General features: G+C 53.8%; 7 protein-coding genes across 7 annotated transcripts; 3 read left to right on the forward strand and 4 right to left on the reverse strand.

The window, feature by feature from the left end:
• Nucleotides 1–587: 587 nt before the first annotated feature.
• CRP74 (60S ribosomal protein L10a) lies at nt 588–1,341 on the reverse strand (the record flags this gene model as incomplete). Its single annotated transcript, XM_051452025.1, has 3 exons — nt 588–977; nt 1,027–1,106; nt 1,158–1,341. The coding sequence occupies 3 exons, from the start codon at nt 1,339–1,341 to the stop codon at nt 588–590; spliced, it is 654 nt and encodes a 217-aa protein (XP_051296821.1).
• Nucleotides 1,342–2,139: 798 nt separating this feature from the next.
• RCD1 (Cell differentiation protein rcd1) lies at nt 2,140–3,435 on the reverse strand (the record flags this gene model as incomplete). The annotated part of the gene is made up of 4 exons (XM_051452026.1): nt 2,140–2,323; nt 2,373–2,748; nt 2,795–2,950; nt 3,000–3,435. 4 exons carry the CDS (start codon nt 3,433–3,435, stop codon nt 2,140–2,142), a joined length of 1,152 nt encoding a protein of 383 aa, XP_051296822.1.
• A 2,103-nt stretch (nt 3,436–5,538) lies between these two features.
• J4E86_011536 (uncharacterized protein) lies at nt 5,539–8,734 on the reverse strand (the record flags this gene model as incomplete). The annotated part of the gene is made up of 3 exons (XM_051452027.1): nt 5,539–7,508; nt 7,556–8,183; nt 8,270–8,734. The coding sequence occupies 3 exons, from the start codon at nt 8,732–8,734 to the stop codon at nt 5,539–5,541; spliced, it is 3,063 nt and encodes a 1,020-aa protein (XP_051296823.1).
• A 1,074-nt stretch (nt 8,735–9,808) lies between these two features.
• J4E86_011537 (uncharacterized protein) lies at nt 9,809–11,982 on the forward strand (the record flags this gene model as incomplete). The annotated part of the gene is made up of 2 exons (XM_051452028.1): nt 9,809–10,017; nt 10,071–11,982. The coding sequence occupies 2 exons, from the start codon at nt 9,809–9,811 to the stop codon at nt 11,980–11,982; spliced, it is 2,121 nt and encodes a 706-aa protein (XP_051296824.1).
• Nucleotides 11,983–12,447: 465 nt separating this feature from the next.
• Nucleotides 12,448–13,483, forward strand: J4E86_011538 (uncharacterized protein; the record flags this gene model as incomplete). The annotated part of the gene is made up of 2 exons (XM_051452029.1): nt 12,448–12,487; nt 12,561–13,483. The coding sequence occupies 2 exons, from the start codon at nt 12,448–12,450 to the stop codon at nt 13,481–13,483; spliced, it is 963 nt and encodes a 320-aa protein (XP_051296825.1).
• A 1,084-nt stretch (nt 13,484–14,567) lies between these two features.
• J4E86_011539 (uncharacterized protein) lies at nt 14,568–19,139 on the forward strand (the record flags this gene model as incomplete). The annotated part of the gene is made up of 4 exons (XM_051452030.1): nt 14,568–16,493; nt 16,556–16,751; nt 17,656–18,234; nt 18,283–19,139. 4 exons carry the CDS (start codon nt 14,568–14,570, stop codon nt 19,137–19,139), a joined length of 3,558 nt encoding a protein of 1,185 aa, XP_051296826.1.
• A 325-nt stretch (nt 19,140–19,464) lies between these two features.
• J4E86_011540 (uncharacterized protein) lies at nt 19,465–23,391 on the reverse strand (the record flags this gene model as incomplete). Its single annotated transcript, XM_051452031.1, has 4 exons — nt 19,465–21,218; nt 21,264–21,380; nt 21,428–23,051; nt 23,107–23,391. 4 exons carry the CDS (start codon nt 23,389–23,391, stop codon nt 19,465–19,467), a joined length of 3,780 nt encoding a protein of 1,259 aa, XP_051296827.1.
• Between the last annotated feature and the right edge of the window lie 184 nt (nt 23,392–23,575).

Here is a 23,575-nt window from a genome sequence, read left to right on the forward strand (position 1 = left end):
CTACGGGGCCGGGAACGGAGAACTGTCCACAGAGAAAGGAGGGACAACTCTCAGCATGCCACTTGCGTGGAGCCACGATAATATACATAGGATGTAGATTTCCTAACTGATGATGGAGAAACAGAACGAGGGACGGAGGCGTGCGTGGTTTTGTATGTGGTGCCAAGGAGCTAGAGTGGGGATTAGTCAGCGCTGCGCACAGAGTATTGCAGGTTTGGATGGGAAAAGTTCGGTGGTGGGGCGCAAGGCGGGAGAGGTTGGTAGAGTGGATGGTTGGCCGTGCGAGGTGAAAATTCGAGATGGGAGCGCGGATATCAGGCTGCAACGGGATAGCTTGTGTTCACAGTGAAGGTCGAGACTTCAGTGACGCCATTCAAGTTCATCGCATGCGCAGATTCAGCGTAGAGATCAAGGCCCAATCACAGTATGGTTTCACGGCAAAGACAATATTTATGGGTTCATGCATGCATTCAAGCTAGCTAGACCCATTGTTCGTTCCATCGAGATTCCGTAAGATCGTGATTCGTGACAAGCCGTCTTTCGACAGCTCACCACGACATAACCCAGCAGACGTAGCGACCAACTCTCTAGTAGAGGCGCTTGGGGGGGCTCATGGTGGCCTTGATGGTCAAGGAGCCCACGTTCTGCCATCCCTTCTTAAGCAGCGAGACGAGGTAGTTGATGGCCAACATGATGTTACCGATCAGCTCGTCCTCAGTCATGCCAACGTTGCCGATAGCGACACCCATGCACAGAACCTTCTTCAACTGGAACTTGATGGTGGACTTGACTTCGTTCATCTTGTTGGCGAGGTCCTCAGCGTGCGAGACGGGTGTGGGGAACTTTCCGGCCTTGGAGAGACCGGGTCCGAGGAGACGGGGAATCTGCTTGATGAGGGCGTCGGAGGCAACGAAGGCGTCGTACTTCTTCGCGAGCTTCTTGATGAGCTTCTTGTTCTTGTTGAGCTTCTTCAAGTCCTGTGGAACTGTTAGACATGTCTAGCGAAAGACTTCGGGGGATGCTTACATCAGTGCTCATGGCATCGACACCATGGTGCTTGGCACGGTCAATGTCGTGCTGGTCACCGAGAACGCAGATGCTCATGCCTGGAACTTGTTAGCATGCGCTCTCTCATCTGCGCACCGATATCGACTTACGAGGGCGGGGAAGGGTGGGGAGCTTGATGGTTCCGGAGAAACGCTTGTCACGCTGGGGGTCGTAGTTCTTGAGGCCGATCTGGAGCTCGACGGTCTCGAGGAAGTTCCTCTTCTTGGTCTCGTTGGAATACTCAAGGAGCTGTTGAACGTTCGTACGAACGCCGGCGACAGAGATTTTCGACATGTTGGCTGATGTGTCTCCCAGAGGATATCGTTTCCTTTGGTGGCTCTGTAGCGGTGGTGGTTGAAGAAGAGAGAAAAGTGGCGGCGGATTTGTCGCTTGACTGTGGCCGTTTCGCCGCTAGCGAAGTCTACGCTAGTCCGCTTTGGCCCGACTGATGGCAGTCACTTTCCAAGGTTGACATGGAAAATAACATCTCGCCTTTGCTCATGTTCTCTGCATTCAAATATTGCCGTCAAATTGTGTCTTAAAGGGATACGTCACATGCCATTCCACGCATACCCCAGACGGGTTTCATTGAATACCTTCATGTCACTTTTGGCAGTCACAAAGGATACATCACGACTAGCTTGCCCGAATATCGATGAAGTATGCTTCGCATTACTCGCATGCATGGAAGAAATAAGATATGATACTATACACATGACTTTTCTTCCCAGAATCCGCGCATTGATGAGTGCACTACGCCATGCAATGCCCGAAAACTCCTCGCCATAACCATGAGAGTAAGAAGAACAAAGTCGACAAACAAAAGTTAAAGGAAGTAGCATCTGCCCAAGCACAGTGTTGCTACGGGGTATCCCGTGTGAGAAACCCTAACGCCGTATCCGCCGCACCATTTTCGTAAGCCCAATCCGATCGCAACTGAGGGGTATGTCGTCCACGCGTACTGCCGCGCCAAATGAAGCAAAAGCCGAAGCTAGAAATATACAAAAGGCGAAGGAGAGGTATTCAAGATCATCGAAGGTACCTGTGCCAGATGTGCAGAGAAGGTGTTTTGTGCTCCCCTTTGCATGTCTCCTAGTGCATGAGCTGCTGGTTGTTGGCGGCATCGACGACGTTGTCAGAGAGGTTGATCAAGAGTTGAGCAAGACAGCGCTTAGTGGCTGCGTCGTCTCGAAGAACAGAGGAGAAGGTGGCGTCACGGAGAGGCTCTGGTAAGCACTGGCGAAGCGCCTCGCGAGCACGAGCGTTGTCGCTCAAGCTGGCAAAGTTAGTCACAAGTACAAAAGACGGACATGGAGTGTGCATACCGAAGGAAGCACCTGACGACGTGCTTGAGCAGGCGAACAGTTTGCTGCTCCACAAGTTGGTTGACCATGTTGCTGAGTACGGTGCCGACAGCATAAAAGCGCTCGTAGGTCTGACAGATGTAGGCAAGACCGATGTCGTCTAGCAGGATCTTCTGAACGATGAAGATGGCCACTGTCTTGCTGAGCTCCGAGCCAGTCTCCATAATACGCAGGCAAAGCGGGATGATCTCAGTTGTGAGGAGGAAGTTGATAACTTCACTAGAGTCGTTCTTCACCAGAGCGCCAATGACACCGAGAGATGTAAGACGCAGGTATTCGAAAGGCCGCGACTTGGACGTTGTGTTGAGGAACGGGTAAAGGAAGAGCGGGATGTGCGCTGTGGGTGCATTAGCTACGTCTCCTCAGTGCGATGTCTGACTTACCGCTCAAGAATAGGCCGCGAGTTTCGGTATGCGAAGCGACACACTGGAGAAGCGCAAGAGCGTTGCATACACGGTTAGAAGCAGCAGCGGTCAATTGCGACGGGTTGAGCAGAGGGTAGACGGAGATGATCTCTTGGAGGAGCGAGGCCATGACACCTGGAGTCGTTAGTATCCCGTCGCATTCTCGACAACACGATACGCGTACCGAAAGAGTGCCAGAGGATCAGAGCCAACTCAGGAACTTGCTCTCGCTTCTTGCTCAATTCCAGAAGAGCAGCCTCACGCGTGGCAGGCTTCATGAGCTGGGCTATCCACTCCAAGACGCGCCTGTTCTCCTCTGTCATTCCGATATCGGTGGTCTGGACGTCGTTCGCGGGGCCGCGGGGGACGGCGTTGTTGCCGGGAAGGGTGGTGCCATTGCTGGCGGCGAGTTGTTGGTGGTACTGTCGCTGGGCAGCCGCCTGGACGGCCTGGGCCTGTTGTTGTTGAGCGTGCAGCTGGGCGGCCTGGGCTTGGTGTTGTCCGTGCTGGCCTACATGGTGTTGCGGTTGCTGGTGATGGCCATGGGCTTGAGCTTGAGCGGGCCAGTCGCCGTACTGCTGCTGCTGCTGCTGCTGCTGTTGCGCGAGGAAATGTTGCATTGGCCGCGATTACCGACAGGTTCGTATTGATTGTGGGGTGGAGGTAAGATAACAAGGTTTGCGCGACTTTATATGGTGAGGCGGCGATTGCTTGCGAGATCACGCGGTGGGGAAATCGGACGTGGTGAGTCTGGCAGCACTCGAGAGCACTCATGGAGTCGCGAAACACCCCGCTAGCGCCGGGGCCTTCCACGGTTAGTCAGCTATTTTTGGCGTCATGCTTCTTCAGTAAAGCAACTATCTCTACATTCTTTCACCTCATACAGAAAAAACGCTGAAAAGGTCTGAAGACTACATTAAGCTGGAACTTGCAAAGGAGGTCACTTGACGCCAACGTAGGCTTCAGGCTGTGCAGTCCTTACCTAGGTTAACGTGCTTTGTAGCAGTGGCGCTGTAACCAAGACTCGTTATAGCACCTGCTCGCCAATGGCTCCATAACTGTCCGAAGACGAGCTGTAACATATGCGTGACGAGTACGGAGCATAGCTCGTAGATGGCCCGCCTTTTAGTAGACAATATCCCGAGGAACAGCTTAACCCAGCGGAGATCATCCATTCTAGGACCAAACAATACTATGCATCTTGTAAGACCGACCGCGGAAGGTGCAAGAAACTCAACACAGATCGACCCAGCAAGAGCAAGAAAAAGACCCAAACCTCCTAGAGCCTACATGTACCTTAGATTATCTCCTTTGCATATTTTCATCTTAATGCAAGCTGCAAACCTGTTCAGAGTTTTCCTGGTATAAAGTGATTGTGCGAGTGAATCAGGCGTCGACATCTACAATGAGTTGACAGATCTGTGCTTCTGCTAGACATCCGCGGATCCATCAAAGACGCAAGATCTCAGTGATGAGATTGTCGAACAGTGCAGACGTCGACTTTGTTGTGGTAAGGATTAAGTCGTGACGCAATTGTCGAGGATCCAATATTGGTAATGGTAGGTATGTAGCGCGTGCTTGGTCGTGCACGTATCTGATCAACGTATCTGCGATACGCGACACAGGTTGTCATGGATTTGACTGTCTGAGACTTCATCTCCTCCTCCTGACAAGACGTTCTGGTACAAGCGATATCGATAGCAACGATGTAGTGCAGATTAATGATGATTCCCAAGAGCCGCAGGGTGGTACCGGTATGTCCGATATATCCTGGCCAAAGGCAGGCGCTTCTGAAGGACTTCAGGGGCTATCTGTACCAAACATGGCAAAAGGTGTCGCACCGGCAATAGAAACGGCCTCATCCTGTCAGCTCCGTCGTCTACCTGTCAACACAGTGCTTGCTAACAAGGAGTTGATGTCTGATCCAGACGGAGGAACCAGCCCACGCTCACCTGCATCCGAACCTATTCCATCACCTCCACCCCCATCGCCGGCGCTGTTGTCCAACAACTGGCGCACAGCAGCTCTTCCACAAGACGCCTCAACAGCACATCCACGCCCCAACTCATCAGATGGGAGGGGCTATCCCAAATGATGAGGGTTCTGATGTCGGAAGACACTGCGGGCGAGCACGTTGATCTGTAAAAAAAACCGAACAGGCCTGCAGCTTACATCAACAGGAAAACATGCAAAGTAGGTGACCTAACGTCGATGTAGGCTCTAGACCTCTTTAGCTTTTGTCTTGTATGAGGTGCAAGCTCCATCGTGCCTACCTTCTACGATGGCATACCCGTGTAGTGATAGACCTGCATGCAGACAGCCTCACCATGGTAAAGCCACTGAGGCAGCTCTGTGTTGCTAGCATTTGCACCGAATTCACAGCAAGGGCCCAGAGCGAACACACTCCACAAGCATAGTCAGAAAGCCAATCAACATTTATGTCACGAGATCCAAAACCATCTCGTGTCATCTACTACTCCCCGCTCTCACCCTACCAAAGAATAACAGAAGAATAAACATATGAAATTCGTGGGTGTCTTCACCCTTAAAACGGTGCTTCCAGCCAAACCAAACCCTCCCCACACTAAAAGAATTACAATTGCACATAACAAAAGCCCCCTCGTAGAAGTGAACCATGCTTACCAATCAATGCCCGCGAAATAATCAAAAGAGAAAACGACTAAACCCCTTCTTCTTCTTATCTGTACTCGAACTATCATCAATCAAAGTCTTAGCTCTGATAGGATAGTCTGAGCCATATTCTTGTACTGCCATGTACCCCCATCCACTTTCTTAAACTGGATGCCGTGCAGTGTTAGCAAGGGGACCTTGACAATCAGAATTTCAAACACCAGACTCATGCTAGAGCCCATGTCGCTCTGCACCTGCGTCGATGTTTCGCCTGCCGCTAATGCGCGTCTTGGTCGTCGCTCGTCCCGTTCTTCGCTGCCGTCAGACTCGTCGGTATTCGTGTAGCTTTGATCTACAGGCGATGGCCGTGAGCGCGATTTTGGTGTCCCGGGTGCTCGGTGGTTGTCTCGGAACTCATCACGATCTCTGTCGCCACCCATGAAGCCCCCAAAGCTAATCTTTCTCTTGTGCCCTCCACTCGGTGGGGAAGCTGGCGAGTCCATGGGTTTGTTCATGTCAATGCTAGGTGCATGTCGACATCGGAAGCCACCTTTGACTTCGGTCCACTCAACACCCAGCTGGTCGAGCACCCTTATTAGATCATCCTGAATGATAGGAAGGGGCTTGGTGCTTGTCGTTGAGACGCTGAAAAGACCTTTGAGGAACACAGGCTTCACAGCATCTGGACTCCGACTAGCTTCCGCTTGCGCTTCTGCAAGCTCTGCATCTGTCTCTTCGGGTACATTGGCTTCCTTTGCTGCCTCCCTCTTCATCCTCCTCGCTTGAATGCTTTCTCTTCGCGCATGGCCCAGCGATTTCGCTCGGGAAGCTTGCATGGGCCGTGGGCTCGAAGTGAGATCGTCAGAAGCAGCATCGTTGTTTGGTCGAACTTTGTTCGCGCTCAACTCGGATCTATCTGTTCTGTCTGATCCACTCGTGGGCGGAGGGTTTCCAGGGTCTTCCGAAGATCGACCGCGTCGACTGAGTCGTCTCCGGAGATCAGCCGAGTTGACGCTGGTGGAGCGACCGAGTGCCTTGAGTTTCCGCGCAGCGCTGTTGCCAGTGCCGGGAGGTGATAGTAATTCGGGTTGATTGTTGGCGCTGTCTGGAAGATACGAGGCAGAACCTCCTTCGCGACCGCGTGGTCTTCGAATGCTGAAGCTCTTTCTTGGCACGGTGGCTGGCACTGGGGCCGGTGCGGGTTCGGCGGGACTGGAAATTGCGACTGCTGGAGTTGGTGGAGGCAAGGGCTCAACGGTCCGGTCCTTCTCATGACTCCTGTACTTTCTGGTACTGAAGCGGCGCAACAGACCTACGGCAGCACCCTCTTTCTTCGGTTGCTCAACCTGAGGCGGCAACACTGGGGGCGGGTTATTTAGGTCGACTCGTTTCAGACCTTCGGTGATGTCATCTTCACCGTGGGTCCTTGCTCTTGGTCGCGACCTTCCACCTGTGGGCTTTTCGCCAGCCATCTCGTAGGCAGCTGAGTTGGTGTATGCCGCTGGTGGCGGCGGAAGATCTGGCATCTTCAAAGGTTTTTCGTCCGGCTCCTGGGGCATGGCAACAGGACCTGGGTTTGCTTCTTGCCGTTCGCGATCTCTCTTCTCCTTCACCAAGAAATAAACTGAAAGGAGAGGACTGTATGCATTGACCGGATCCATTCCCCGCTGGATGTCCTCGGATGACGAGGCAGTCAACTGCTCTCGACTTCCGATTGAAGTGCGTCTTTTGTAAAAGTCGAATATGCCCTTCTTCTTCTCCGCTTCTGGTGTTTGTGCGGTCGCCTTGCGGGCGGCTGTCCGCACGGCGCGTTGGTACTCCTCTGACTGAATCACGTTGGTCAGTTGCGTGGTGATGTACTCCGTTGTACCGAAGTCGAATCCCTGCATCTTCTCAATGATCTCGCTGTCCAGAGGCAGTTGCACGGGTTCTCTGTGGGGCAGGTAGTTTTCAGGAGGGCTGTTGAATCCCTTGGTAAGCCAGGGATGGCTCATGATCTCCGAGAGGGTCAGTCGCTGGGTGGGGTCAGTTTGCAGCATTCGGTGGATGAGGTTGCGGCATTCTGGTGGAAATTAGCTCAGTATGGAGTTGTAAGTCGGCGTAACATACCTGCGGACAGCCATGGGGGATAGTCGACATGACCCTTCTTAATCTTGGCATGGAGCTGTGGCATGCTCTGGTCATCGAACGGCACCTTGCCGCAGACCAAGACGTACAGCACAATACCAAAACTCCAGACGTCGACCTCCGGGCCAGTGTATTGTTTGGCCTGGAGAAGTTCGGGGGCGGCAAAGTACAGACTTCCACAGAATGTCTTGAGCTGATTCCTAGGCGAGAACAAGTTACTCAGTCCAAAGTCAATAATCTTGATGTCGCCCATCTTGCTGATAAGGATGTTCTCAATCTTGAGATCTCGGTGGACGATGCTGTTCCTGTGGCAGTAGTCCAGGGCGCTGGCAATCTGTCGAGCGAACTTGCGCGCCTGCTTTTCCTTGAGGCGGCCGTGAGAGATGATGTAGTCGAGCATCTGTCCGCCATTGACGAACTCGAACATCATGTACCAGTGGAAGTTTGTGCGCACGACATCCTTCATGCCGCAGATGTAGGGATGGTTCAGCAGACTGACAATGGCAGCCTCTCTGGCGGTTCGTACTTCTTTGGAGTGGTCGGCTCGTTCGCGGTCGGCGGCGCTCTGGTGCTGGTCCTGGGACTGTCGCGGGACGATCTTGACGGCGGCCTGTTATGATTAGCACTTTCCTTTATCTTAACTCGACTGCGGTCGTATAGTCGCATGCCCCTCATGTAAACAACCACAGTACACACCTGCTCCCCGGTCTCGGCATTCTTGGCCAGCTTGACCTTTCCCATGCTGCCGGCGCCAATGGTCTTTCCGAGCGCCCATGTTCCGGTGCTGGGTGCGGTGATGGTGGTCCTGCGCTTGTTGACGGGCTGAGGCTGGCCCGGCCTGGCTTCGGCAGCTACGCCATTGACGGGCATTGCGGAAGTCGTCGACGCGTCAGACGCATACCGCGTGTGGCTCCGGCGGGTTTGTTCGGTGCGGCCTGGGTCTTCGCTGCGTCGTGAGGGCTGTTCGTGGGCGACGTTGCTCTGCTCGTAGTCTCGGCGGGCGACGTTGGGGAGGCCGCCTTGCTGATGGCGGCTTGCGGGGGGCGCGCGGCTGGCGGTGGGCTGGCTCTGGCTCTGGGAGCGATGGGGGCGGTCGATGGATCTGCGCGACGAAGAAGAGGTGCGCACGACGGCGGGCGATGATGGGGCGGCGGCCGACATGGTGAATGCGCTGCCTCTACCACGGTTACGCGCAACGCAGGGAGCAGATGCGGGCCTCGATTAGCACAGACGCACTGGGCGTGGAGCGAGCGCAGGGCCGCAAGCAGCAAGGCTATCGTGACAATGTGGAGAGATTACTTTGTTGTCCTCGGTGGGTACTGCGGCGTAAGGGTACAAGAGGTTAGGGGCCGGTAGATGGCAGTCGCCAAACTTGGCACCGGCGTGTTGGTAGGCTGGTCTAGATAGGCGTCTGCTGGGACGGATGCAGAACACGGGTTACAGCAGAGAGATGCAGCATCGACGTCGAGAGAAGCATGTACTGCGCCCGCCCGAATGCATGTGCTGTGTTGTTATGGCTATTTCTGGGCGGAGGTCAAACACGATAGCTCTCTCGCTCCACGCCTAGCTCGTCGCCCAACGCCAGGCCGCTGTCGTGGGGTAGGTTTTCCTTCGGGACAATGCGTCCACCCTGTTTCTGCGGTCCTCCTTGTCTTAATTCATACCTGTCAAAGAAATACCTCAGGAGGCACGCTTTTCTCTTTGTCGCTGCCTCACTCTCTCTCACAAGATTGCCGTCCAGCTCTGTCCATTGATCAGGGTCTCAACGAGCTTAGCCGGACACCAGCCTTGCTTGCTCATTAGGCCGCTCGACCCAGGCGCGGCACTACATCATCGGGCCCACTCTGCCTACTAACTCCTTTGTCTTAGTCCAACGGCAGGCAGTCCAGTCACTTGAGCTGAGCGCTGCGAATTCTACCGACACGTGAAACTCATACCCGTAGACAACTGTGCACTTTATAGTCCCCGTGCGGCTTGTTGAGTTGGCTACCGGACGTGGTCCGACTGCGCTTGGTCGCTGGGTAAGCGTCCCTCAGCCAATAGCATCGCGGCTGATTAGTCACCCATCGGCCGCTTACTCGTGATCCGCTTCAACTTTCCCTCGCTTGGCTGGTGACTGCTTGACTGCTGGACGAACCTGGTCTACGGATTGCGTTAGCCAAATCTGGCTCTAGGAATCTGGTCCCGAAACAACATCTCACGACCTGCGCAACTCCACTCCCAATATCTATCACCATGGCATACAAGCGGCCGCGCGCGCCTTCCCCGACTAACGCGCAAAAGCGCTCTCGCGGCGGACCGACAACCTACATCTCCCTAGGCACCGGGCTCCCCGAAGAAGAGGCCGATGATGGCGCTTTCGTGCCCGTGTGGAAGCAGACCGTGACGGACGAGCGAGGTCGCCGGAGACTCCACGGCGCATTCACTGGAGGTTTCAGTGCAGGGTAAGTTTCCGAGCCATACTTTGACGAACGCAAGACTTCTTGACTATGCTAAGATACTTTAATACAGTTGGATCTAAAGAAGGATGGACCCCGAAAACCTTCGTTTCCTCGCGCGCAAACCGCAACAAAGACCAGCCGAATGGCCCGACCCAGCGAGCCGAAGATTTTATGGACGAGGAGGATCTGGCAGCAGCAGCTGAATCGCGCCAACTGGAGACTGCGCAGAACTTTGCCGGCATAGGCGAAACTGGACTGGCGAACGACGATGGACTATTCGGGCTGTTCGTGACCCAGGAGGAGACAATGGGCGTCAAGATTGCGCAGAAGATGGGCTGGCGACGAGATCAGGGCATTGGTCGCAAGGTGCGCCGGAATGCTGACCTGGAAGATGGCACATCCGGTTCCAAGGACGATGCAGCTCATCTGTTTGCGCCTCAAGATGCTCTCATTATGACTTTGCCACGAGAAGAGGTCCGTCGCAAAGGCCTGGGATACACGTCAGAAGCCCGCCTGGGTGCTGTGGAAGAAGAGGCTGTGGATCGTCCATCCAAGTTCGACCTACATTACCTCGGAGCTCCGAAGAAGGCATCAACTGTTAAGAAGCCTGCGCTGAAAAAGTCTTCCTTTGGCGTTGGTGTGCTCAACGATACCGGCTCGGACGACGAGGACCCGTACGAATTGGGTCCGAAGATCACATTCAACAAGACCATAGGAAAGGAGAAGAAGGGGAAGAAGCCGAGTAAATTCGCCAAACCAGGAGCAGGAGAGAAGCATGTCTTTGTCTCTAAGAAGAGTTCGTCGAAAGCTTTGGTCTCACTGAGCAGGCCATCTGTAGATGGGAGATCTCCGTTGAGTGGCTTCACGTTTGCGGCCGGTCTCACCGAACTCACCAGCAAGCCTAAATATCCTCCACCGAAGATACCTCCAGGCTGGAAGTCTTCAAAGAGTGTCGCGCCAACCTCGGAGTCAAAAGACTACCAGTCTGTAGCAGACGCCGCGAAAGCATCGACACTCGACGCAAAAGGCCGTTCGGCACTTTTGGGGGAGAAAGCTTTGCCCGGAAAGTCCATCTTCGACTTCATACCCAAGGACGCCCGAGATCGGTTGGCTGCGTTATCTGGTAAAGCCGATCTGCCCCAGGGCCTGGGAGAAGCTGCTCCTGAAGGACACTTGCCCGCAAGCAAAGCCCAGCCAAAGGACTTGTGGAGCCTCGTGCCTACTCTCGATAAGAACGTGGCAGCTGCAGCACTTGCCAAGGGTGCGACGGGCTGGATGCCTTATGCTGAGGACATGCAGAAGCGTGCGCGTTATGTCGGCTTCCTGGAGTTGAAAGCAGGACTGAAGGAGGACCTGCCAGAACGAAGGGAGGGCGTATCAATCTCAGACTGGATCAAAGAACTTCAGGAGTTTGCACATGCTGCAGAAGTATTCAAGCCCACGACTGGCATTATGGCCTCCCGATTCACATCCGCGTCATCCTCAACCTTGAACGGAAATGATGGTGGAGCAGCGAATGCGAACCCTCTACGACAGCCAGCCGCAAAGCCAGAAGATCCCGCAGAGCAGGCGGCGAAGCTAGGCATGTACGGTCCCATGACTCGAAGTAGTTTCCCCTTCTACCCATCGCGACTCATTTGCAAACGCTTCAACGTCAAGCCCCCGCCAGACATGCCACCGGAGTTTGATGCTGGCGAAAGCCACTTCAAATCGCAGACGGAAGAAGCAGTATCCAAGTCGGCTATGGAGAAGTTGCAACATGAGTTTTTGACTAACGGTCCTGCGCTTCAGCGGCCGGCTTGGATGGGACAGGCGTCGGAAGCTGCTGTCCCGGCTGCAGCTATGGCTACGGAACAGAGTGGGCATGCAGCTGTGGACGTGGAGAAGAATGAGGCGCTTTCGAATGAACGGGCTTCTGAGGATGTTTTCAAGGCTATCTTTGGAGACGACGAAGATGATGAGGACTGATGGAGGACCGCATTTGCTCTCACATATTGCACCACCGAATACGTGATTGCTAGGCTTCTGGGGTCATTTGTAGGATCTATGGAGCGATGTATGATAGGGTTGAGAAGGTGCCACTTCGTAATATTGATTAAGCTCAAGATCAAGATAATGCGATCTGATGAATACATGTATGGCCAGTTTTTTTGACAACGAACTTTCCATTTACGATGCCAATAATGTCTACGAAGTTCATGAGTTCATCAAGGATGTATCGTTGATAGACGCGGTACCAGACGCAAGCGAAAATATCACCGACTCGCCGAGGCTCGGAACATGTCGTCATGACACTTTTTCGCGTGAGACCGACAGACACGTTGTTACCCTCTCACCCTAATATTTGCGGCCAGTCTTCCAGGGCTGTTACCATGATGCGTACTGCAGCTTCAAATCTCTTAAGATAGGAATTGAATACTTGACGCCTCGGCAATGTCAGATGGCGCCCGCGGAAAGCGCTCGTCGTCCTACTGTAAGTGGAAAGAGCGAAGAGCATAATTGCTATTGCGACAGCTAGCGTTTACCAGTCACTAACAATTGCGCAGTCCACTTCTTCGCCGGCCTAAACTCAGGCATCCTGTCTGCCGTCCTTCTCCAACCCGCCGACCTCCTCAAAACCCGCGTCCAACAATCCCGCTCGAGCACACTCCTCGGTACCATCCAGTCGATAGCCAGCGGACCGAACCCGATACGTCAGTTCTGGAGGGGCACATTACCAAGTACCCTGCGCACAGGGTTTGGCTCTGCTATATACTTTTCAAGTCTCAACGCGTTGCGACATAGAGCGAGTCTGGTCGCGGCGGGCAGCAGCGATGCAGCAGTCAAAGGCGCGGAGCACTCGAGCTCTCTGCCCAAACTGAGCAACACGGCGAATCTGGCGACGGGAGCCTTTGCGCGAACATGGGCGGGCTTCATCATGATGCCCATAACCGTTTTGAAAGTGCGGTACGAGAGTAGTTTGTACTCGTACAATTCGCTCTTCACCGCATCTCGAGACATCTTCCGAACAGAAGGACTCAAAGGCTTCTTCGCTGGTTTCGGCGCAACAGCCGTTCGTGATGCACCCTACGCGGGGCTCTACGTCCTCTTCTACGAACAATCGAAACGGAAACTTTCTAGTCTCGCAACCAAGATTGAAGAGACATCCGGCACCGCCACTAAGCTGTCTACCAGCACATCCGCGGGGATAAACTTCATCTCGGGTGTTGCTGCAGCGGGGCTGGGGACAACTATTACGAATCCGTTCGATGCTATCAAAACGCGCATACAGCTTATGCCCCACAAGTACGGCAATATGGTACAGGCGAGCAAGAAGATGCTTGCGGAGGAAGGTATGCGCAGCTTGTTCGATGGACTTGGTATTAGGATCGCGAGGAAGGCAATGAGCAGTGCGCTTGCCTGGACAGTCTACGAAGAGCTGATTCGACGAGCGGAGACTTTGAAGGAAGTCGTCGAGGAGAAGATATAATTACGAACTGTACGATACTTGCATAGCCGGCGTTCGCTGGCGCCGACACTCGGCTAGACCCTCTTCGCTCACATGCACATTGGAGTGTTCAAATGGAATAAACGATCTACATCTTAACGTCTCTCACGGAATACCTATCTCGTCAAAGTTCACACCATCTAATGAAGACCGAAAGCCTGGAATTTCGGACCGACCCCGACTGGAAAGGTGCGGCTGAAGAGCTGTGGCTATCGAAGACGATCTTGGGGCTGCTCTAGCCGAAAACGCGGCCCAGGGCACATGAAGGCTTACTCCGATCAGCTTGTTGGTCACGATACCTCGGCGGGTCGCACGCGAGCGGAGCTGTTTCAGGAGGCGCTGAAGCATGTAGAACATGTGTCTTGGAGCGCGCGTCAAAGGGAGATCAACGGAGTGGGAGTATCCACGAAGTTGACACTTGGAGATTGATCGGGTTACTTGATAGCAGCGCTGTACACTAACAAGGCTTACTTGATATGTCACTTCCGCCCCCAGCCTAGAGTAGATGGAGGCTTTGGCGCTTGATGGCGCTTGATTAGTGTTATTTTCGACATGCCCCACCAAACCATCACCATCCTCGTGCCGCTAGCTGGAGAGACCGAAGGATGTAGGGTAAAGCCGTCGCAAGAATCGCACACTGCAGCGCTACAACAGCGCAGAGGGGATGCAGGCATGTGGACGGCCTCCTACACTATCGTTGATAGGTCAAATATGCCTTCCGGCTGATTTGTGTTCACAAGACCGGGCGCATGAGGATGCCGCTAGTGATCAGGCAGCTTTCAGCCCCCATTCCAGCAAGAGGGGCGCAATTCCTTCAAGTTCTGCTGCAGCCGCACCTTTGCTGACATTTCCGCTTTCTTACGTTACCTTCTCTTTATACCGTGTCACCTCTGCTGCTGTGCCGCCCCCTCAGCGTCGACCCCGCTCTGTGTGTCCACGCCGCAACTGAGACCAACCCAAAGGTTTTGGATTGATTGCTCTGCTTTGTCCTCACTTGAGATTTCAGACTGAACAGTCGGGATAGTTTTTCTACTTTTCACTCCAATTTTCAGCCTCTTCGCCCACTATGCCACGAGCATCCGACTGGGATCCTGGCAACTCGACGGATGATGAGTGGTACAGGCAGAAGATCACAAAGGACACTCTGAACATTCACACCCGTCATGTTCATCCCCCCGCACCCCGACCCCCACCGCGGAGGGTCCAAGACGACGAGGTCTATCGTCCTGACTACGCTCGTCGCACGACAGAGTTTCTGGCTCCAGAAGTGCACTATACGACCGGTCTCCATCGAACTCGCTCACAAGGCCATGCGCCTGCTCCCAACGTGACAATCTACAACACCAGTCACCTGGACAACGACAGCCACCCCCATGTACGCACTGAGCAAAAGGGTCAAGACGCCAGTCCCCGTGGCCGACGCATGCCTGGTGGGTTTGAGGACCTGGAAGACAATATCGCTGCGCTGCGAGCAGACATAAAGAAGGAGCACCGTTCGCGCTCTAGGCACGAGTATGAGCATCAACGTGCTCCCGAGCCGAACTACGAAGACAAGATCAAGTTGACACTTGCCGAGCAGCGTCTTCGAGATCTTGAAGATAGACTTGAGAGGGAGCGTCAGGAGCGATACCATCATCATTCGCCAGACCGTAGTTACGAGGACAAAGTCAAGTTGACACTTGCTGAGCAGCGGCTTCGGGACGCTGAACAGCAACTCGAAAGGGAAAGACGTCATCACTCGTCAGATGGCTACAAGGATAAGGTGCAAGAGGCACTAACGCAGCAACGCCTTGAAGAAGCCGAAGAGAAGGCTGAACGAGAACGTTGGGAGAGGGAAACCGAGAGACGGGAAGAATTGGCCAGGCGCAGGGTTGAGCTTGAGTTCATCCATGATAGAAGGGACCGTGAGCTAGAAGCGGAAAACATCAAGAGAATGGAGGAGAGTATGCGTCGCGATTGGGAGTTGAAGCGAGAGAGGGAAGACCGAGACCGCGAGCGACGCGATATCGACGAGGAGAGGAAGAAAGCTCAAATCATCGCCGAGAACAGGGCGAAGATGTCCAGAGAGCAAAGGGAGGCTGAGGAACAGCGCGACAAGATGCTTGCCAAACTAGAGAGGGAGCAGAGAGAACAGGATGATGAACGCAAGCGAATACTTGCCGAGGCCAAGCTCAAGCAAGCCAGAGAGCAACGCGAGGCCGAGGAACAGCGTGAGAAGATCCTTTCTGACATGGAGAAGAAGAAGAAGCGAGAGAACGAAGAACGCGCGCGCATCATTGCGGAGAACACGGCTAAGCTTGAGAAGGAGGCACGTGAGCGTGAACTCAAGGAAAAGGCGTTTGAAGAAGAGCGCAAGCGAATCATCGCTGACAACGAAGCCAAAGTAGCTAAACAGGCAAGAGAGGCAAAGGAAGCTCAACAGCGTGCTGTCGATGAATACCAACGGAAGAAGGCCAAAGAAGAGGCCGAAGCTCAAGCAGAGAAAGACCGTATCATCTACGAGTACGAGCGCAAGAAGATTCTAGACGCCGACAAGGAGAAGCGAGCAAAGGAGGAGCTCATCATGAAGCTCAAACTTGAAGAAGAAGAGCGAAAGCGCAAGGAAAAGGAAGAATTCGACGCCTTCACGCGAAAGCAGCAAGCGGCAGAAGAAGCTGAGAAGCGAAGGAAAGAGGCCCAGGAGAAGGAGCTCGAGGAGACGATGCGCAAGCGACTCGCTCAATTCGGCTTCCAAGACAACCAGATCCAGGCGCTCGTCAACCCGGACAAGCAGAGAGAGCTTCAGGCGGGCATGATGCCTAACCATCCTCTCCATCCAATTGCTCCTCCTGCGCCTCCGCCACCACCGCACCATCACCACTCTCATTCTCACTCGCATTCTTCTTCGCATCAAATCGCTATTGCACCTCCGCCTACCTACGCCAAGGTACACAGAAGCCATCTCGACGTCGAGACGCTGCACTACTACGACATCCCCTACGAATTCGACGTTGTAAGTCCTCATCCACCAACCCTATACTCTGCTACCAAGTACTCTACTAACATCCTACCCAGAACCCCGAATACATCATCGTCCTCCGCGAAATGTCCCAACGCGAAACCGACATCCTCTTCGAGCATACCCGTCGTCTGCGCACTGGACACGGTAGCAAGTTGTTCATTGAATCGGAAGGGAGGGATAGACACGGTAAGAAGGAGTATGCTTTTGTGAGGAAGAAGTCGAGGTCTAGGTCGAGGAGTGTGGTTGGGGGTTCGTCTAGGCAGGCGAATATTAGTTTGGGAGAGATGTTTTATGGTAGATGAGGGGGTTGAGATGGGGGTTTATGATGCGTTTGTGTTTTGGAGGAGTTGGTTTCTCTTTGCTCATGACGACATATACCAATCTTCTCTCTAGGATTTTATACACATATATAGGTACCTTTGCTCGGTTGTTCTGTTATGTAGTTCTCTATGCATGGTTTTGAATTACCGTCGCTCTCGATTGGAACGCATGTTACTTAACCTATCTGACTCGCCCATACTGCTGTGTAACTCTCCGCGCATGTTCGTGCGTCTCAACGACTTCCAGCTCTTCACCGGTGTTGTGCTACGTCGATTCGGGTCTACACTTTTTGGACGGACAGTGCTGATCTTCTAATCCATTCCAGCTCGTAGACGTGTGACTTAATTTATGCCACGCGCGATCTTACCAACTGCCGCTTTCACAGAATTTGGGGAGTGAAGAGTGTAGCACGTGCGTGTGCGTCATCCATGGATCGCACCTGCCTGACAGCTCTAGGGCTGACGCGTGGGGCCCACTCACGCCTCTTGCCTCGGCATGCGGTCGGCTTCTGATCTCCGGGAACATGTCGCTCAGTTGCCGCGACACCATCACTCCAACAGACTCTCTCACACTTTCCTTCTAGCATGCGTTGATACCCCTCTTAGTGTACTTTTTCGCTTTCTATATTCGACATGGCGGAGCTTTGTGGGCCTTCAAATGCCCTGCAAAACTTCCAGAAGCACACGACCGTAGACCGTACGCTTCAGCAGGACCGCTTGGTGGGCAGACATTCACCGGCGCAGGTGTGTGGTTATACTCGAAACTTGCGCTTCGCCATCTAAACTGTAGCAGGGCTTTAGATCATCTCCGGGGCCAAATGTAGGCGCGTTAGATAACGAGTTTGAAGCCTTTCAAGCCGGCGGCCGGCCTCTTCAAACACAAAACTTCCAACCTTTCGATCCACGATTCGCGCAACCTCTTCCCCAGTTTGCGCAAGCTCCACAAGCACCCGACTGGGCGGCCGACTTTCAACGCTTGAATGTTAGCAGTCCGCCTCCACAGACGTTGCAACAACAGCGACAGCAGCCGGCGAGCGCAGCGTCAGCATGGCATCAGGACTTCTTGAGGCAGCAGGCTCCGGTCGTACAGGCGCCTGCATTACAGCAAACCCCGTATGGAGGTATGTCGGGGTACAACATGGGTGGATTTGGTGGACAAGCATACATGCAGACACCGACTTTCCAGAACGCCCAAGTCTCAGAGGTCGCGCAAGGGAAGCAGCGCGCCCAGGATGACGTACCAGCGTTCGACGAGGCGGCTTTCGAACAAGCATTTGCGCAGGCGCAACAAGACATGATGGAGACGGCAGAGGCAGAGCAAGTACACACACAGCCAGCGCAAGAGGCGCTGGATCTGGACCGGCCGGGTGAGATGGATCCTCTTCTTCAACGGATACGAGAAACGCGGCCAGGTGTGTAGTGTCCGTCTAACCAACTACGAGTGCTGACTGTGAGCTTAGCTGTCTACTCCGCCATCCAAGTCTGGAGCGAAACCGGTCTCGGGCGAACCGACGAAGCAGTAGCCTACCTCGAGAACATGGATCGCCTGGAGAAGAGCGGTACTCTGGTCCAAGATGCGAACGAAGGGAAATGGATTGTCGATTCTCTTCAAAGAATCGTAAATCGCGATGCGCCTCAAGAAGTCAAGACCCGTGCCGAGGAGCTCATCAAAGCCATCAACCAACGCCTCATGTCACAATATCCACTCGGATCACGCGTCCAGATGAGCGAAGAGCAAATATGGCAGGATCTAGAAGCAGCAGGCTACATGCGAACGCCAGAGCCGCTACAACACTTCGAACAGAAACCAGAAGAAGAGCAGAAGCAAGAACAACCGCCAAGAAACGAAGATGATGAGATGGCGGCAACAGCAGGCCGGCTGCTAGAGCGCGTAGCAGACAACACAAGCGAGAAATTCCAGAACTCACAATTTCTGGGATTAATGCGCCGCCTGCGAGACCGCGAAGTAAGAGTACAAGAGGACAAGATCGTCGAAGTTGATGCCAGCGCTCCACAATCACAGTCACAGCCAACAAACACAATGACCACACCCCAAACCACCATCTCCCAACAACCATCCCAATCCCACCCACCCTCATCAACGCAAATCCCCGGAATCGACCCCACAATCCTCTCCCACGCCGCCACCGACTTCGAAGCCCCAATCTACTACGGCGAAGAACCGCAACAACCACAGCAGTATGCCCAGCCTCCTCCTCCTTCCTCCCCACATAATCCTCTCCGGGAGTCCCTAATAGCTGATGAGATTTCAGAACAATATAGATACTACAATGTCCATGCCGCTTATCACCGGTGAGACGATGTTTACGGAGCCACGGCGTTTTATCCCAAGGCATGAGCAGGATGAGGATCTTTGGAGGGATGCTGTGGTGCCGGGGAGGGATCCGGTGACGAAGGGTAGGGGGTCTGGGTAGATTGTCGTGACTTGGGAGGGGCTTGGGGATATGCGTGGGAGATGTGATGCACAGGAGTAATCAACATATCAAGGGCGGTTGCACATAGGGCATTTAGCATTTGACCATCATCATTCGTATATTGAAAGGACAATTCTACGGGCGCAAGCTCATCTACTGCATCACTCATCAAGACCGCTAAGCTCTCAACCGACTTACTTCCATCCCCTACTCTACCTTCCCTTCCCCCACTTCTTGCTCCGCCTCTCCAACATCACCAGGCACCCAAATCCCCACCCCCTTCTTATCCACCCTCATCCCCTCCGTCCCCTGCACCTTCAACGTCTTATTAAAGTACCGATCCGTAACCTTCAGATTCGGCATAATCCAATCCCCTTCCACATTCGACAGCAAATTATACCGTACCGTCTGCCGGCTCATAGGCAGGAGATGCAGCGTCCTTAGTTTGGGTCCGCTGAAACCGAAGTCCTCGCTGGCTTCCATGGCGAGTTCGAAAGTGAGGAAGTGCATGGTGGGGTTCTCGAGGACGTAGTCGAGATGGATGAGAGAAGGAGTGGTGGGAGAGAGGTGGTGGGAGGCGAGGACGCGGGGTTCTGAGGAGGGGATTTGGATGCGGGGGATGGGGAGGGAGGATGTTACTGGGGAGGCGGTGGGGTCGGATGTGCGCTTCCATGTTATGTTGAGAGTTGTGTCGAGGGCGGTGGAGCGACGTTCTTCGAGGTTGTTCTTCCGGATATCCAGGCTGAAGCCCCATTCGCTGAGAACCTGGGGTTCCATGGGAGTTTCTGCAATGCTGGATTCTTTCGTGACGTCGCATGTTGCGCCACCGTGGATGCTGTGGACTTGGACGGCTAGGTCGCTGACGATGAGCTGTTCGTCGGCGAAGGATGCGACTTTGGCTCGTAGTCCCCATTTCTGTGCGATACCGAATGCATCGGGCGATTCGGGGTTGACGTTGCTTTCGGCCTCTTGGAGCTCGAAGTAGCTGGGCCATGGATCGGGGTGCACGCGTGCCATGAGGTCGTAGCTCGCTTCGAAGGGTGCGTTGAAGACGAGATCTGCGACCATGATCTTGGAGATGGGTATGTCGCGGTCGCTGAGGAGGTGGTATAGTACCTTGACTTCCAAGGCGTAGTCTGCTGGATCTGCGGGTGCAGTGAAACGGATTCGCTCTGTTGTTCGTGCACCCTGGGCTAGCTTCCCTACTACATGGCCCGGGAGATCTACATCTGCTGACCCGTCGAGTGCTGGTGGGACTTCCTTCATGGGTGACTCTGCCGGACGCTCGACCCAGGTGTAGCTCAGAGTGTCTTTGGAGCGGCCCAGTAATCGCACTTCAAGGACAGCTTCAGTGTCCTCTTCTTCTTGGTTCAGAATCTCTATCGCTAGCGTCACGGACTCATCCGTGTAGTACTGGTTGCGAACGTCCGGTAGGTTGATTTCCATCTTTGGCGGTTTGGGTAGTATGTGCACCGACATACCAGATCCATGCTTCAATGATCTTGATTTGATCTTGGTATCTGACTTAATCCACCAAACCGGATGAGTTGGAGTCTCTGGGTCTGTGTCTGAGCAAACGAGATCAAACTTTTCCGTGCTGATGCCGAAGACGCACGCGACAACATCGACATCCCCAGACTCGCGCAGAATGAGTGGCAGACTGTACACTTTAGTCTGCCCCGGGTGGAGCGTCAGATCAGCTGTTCCGGCCCAGCGTGGCTTTCCGGTAGCGGAGTGAGTCTCTTCTAATGTGCAGGTGTACATGATTGAGGTACTTCCAGAGGGTTCGTCGGCGTTGTGATTCAAGCGGACTTCAGCCAAACCACCATTGAACTGATATTGGAGAAAAGATAACGTGATAGGGGCGGAGCCTGGTCGAGCATTGGAGCTGATGGCAAGTTGTGCATGAAGGGGTTCGCCAACATTGCCTTCGGCTTCGGCAAAGGCGAACGACGTCGACACTGCAAGGTCAGCCTTTAAATTTTGGAAACGGGTGTCGCACTTACAGCAGGATATGTGGTCTTTAGCATTTAAACTCACGCTCACCTTATCGGCAGTCGCATCCGAGAAGACGTCCAAACATGTCATCAAGTCGTACTTGTATTTTGTCTTGCCAGGAATCGCTGGTGGCCGTTAGTGAAGCTTCGTGTAAAAGACGAGTAACACTGACTTTGACTATACAGCTCCCACTCCGTTGCAACATATGATTCTCGGCTCTGTACTCGCAGTGCGCACTCATGCAGAGTCCATACTACCTCCGAAGCTAAGCTCCACCATCCTTCTTTCCGCCATGCCATCGTTTCCCAGAGTGATCGCAGTACTTTGAAGGCATCGTCAAATCTTTTTACGTGAAGTAATGTTCGAGCCACCTCGAGTTGCAACTGATCTACTTTCCGGTGTTGTCCCCGAGCTCTAAACTCAGCTATCGCGGCAGTAAGCTTCGATGAGATGTCTTTCCAGTGCTCGAATCCATTGCCGATACCAGGTACAGGATACTCTTCGTGAGGTTGCGGAACGAGGTAGTGATCGTATATCTGGTTTCGAGCCGAGACCTTGGCGGCAGGAGACATGCCTGGTGGTGTTCGGTCTTCCTCTGGCATCTCTCTGGCAAGGATGTAGCGCCTCTTCGCGTGGTCACTGGCAATCTTGTGCCAATATCCGGCATGATGTAACAGTTCCCATGGTGGTAGTCTTTCTCCTACCGGGAACTGTTTCTCGGGCTGAGAGTATAGCGAATTAGGGATGTCTGGCAAGGGATCTGTGTCCGGGACAGGATCTCGTATCTTGAAGACTGGCAACTCTGTTCGTCGTACGGTCTCAGCCATCACTTGGGCCCATGTAGATTCCCAAGCCTGCCAACCGTAGTTGTTAGTACCCTTGCCCCGGCGATCGAGCACGTCTTGTAATCTCCACTTGTATCGCAACCAAGACTGGACCGCGGAAGTAGGGAAATTGTTCCATAGTTGACATCGAATGTGCCGTAGTGCGATGATATCTGCTAGCAACCGTATCTCGTCCCATCTTGGAGACCAGCTTGCCGTTGTTTCAAACAAGCCCTCGGCACCAAACAATGCCTCTAACGCAGCCCCGTAGTGTCGCTGTGCAGCGTCCATCTCCTGGCGAAACTCGGCGAGAATACCCAGCTTGAAGTCATAGCGAACACCCCACCCAGGATACGACAGCGTTTGAGAGGTGCCACGCGTTGGTGGAGCGGTCGGAGGAGGAATTGTGCCTCGTCCCTTCTTCCTCCGCGCATGTTTCGTGAGGTCTCGATAATATTCGACACAGACAGGTTGTAGTATGGCCAGGATAGAAGTAACGAATGCCTGCAGCTCCACCTTGGATGTCCTTGGAGGCAGAAAGAAGAGTGAATTCTTTGGATCCAAGCCTGTAGCCCGCCGTATCGTCGCCAGTCGCTCTTCGATGTCTGGTGCTTCGATGATAGTCTTGTCACTCAGCAATACCACAACATATCTTGTTCGGTAATCTGACTTTTGTATCTGGCTCTTGATCTTGTTGATATCCGTCTTCAGCTGATTATCGTGCAAGCTGTTCGTAATGGGGTCTGTGGTGAAGTTGAAGAAGGAGACGAATACGGAAGGAACGTAGTGCTGGTGCTTGGCGACCCAGGCAGGAGCGATGACGCCGTCGGGGAAGGAGGGCGACGCTGGAGAGAGGGGAGATATGGGCGAATGCAGGACCCAGGATGTTGCGGCTGCGATGGTGGGACTGCCTGGAGGGGTTGTCTCGGAGTTTGAGGGCGCATCTGCCTTCTTCGGAGGCAGTTGGAAGTTCTAGCAAGCATCAGCCCATGGCTCCTTCCCGTGGCATAATCGCAGGCGCATGTACCCTTCCTACACTCCGTATTCTGAAGCCATGCGTGATGCCTCGGCGACTAAAGTCACGCCCATTCCACGGCGCGTTCGTGCCATCTGCACTCAGAAACTCTTGGAGTAGTTCATTTGCCCGGTCACCTTCTGCTGGCGGTAGATCTGAGCTGATGGTTGTGACAGCGCGCCCCGGAAGCACATGCTGGACCGATGGAGGGGGATCGGCCTCTTTGCTGGTCGCTAGGCCTGAAAGGACAATAAACGGTAGGTTGTGCGCAGTGAAGTCTGATGGGTATGCCTCCATTATAACTCCATGCCCGAGTCGCGTGGTTTCCAGCTTGTATCTCACAAGCGTGGTGTCGACGTGGTGCTGCTTTTCGGAGTTGTGGAGAGCGGAAGTGCTGCGGAGTGAGATTTGCTCGTCGCACGAGAATCGCAAAGCCAGACGTGCGCTCCCTAGGTGCTGTATCGAATTGGCGATATCAAGC

The sequence above is a fragment of the Alternaria arbusti genome (genome assembly GCF_024043155.1).
Source record: "Alternaria arbusti strain BMP 1465 chromosome Unknown scaffold_36, whole genome shotgun sequence".
NCBI classification, from domain to species: Eukaryota; Fungi; Ascomycota; class Dothideomycetes; order Pleosporales; family Pleosporaceae; genus Alternaria; species Alternaria arbusti.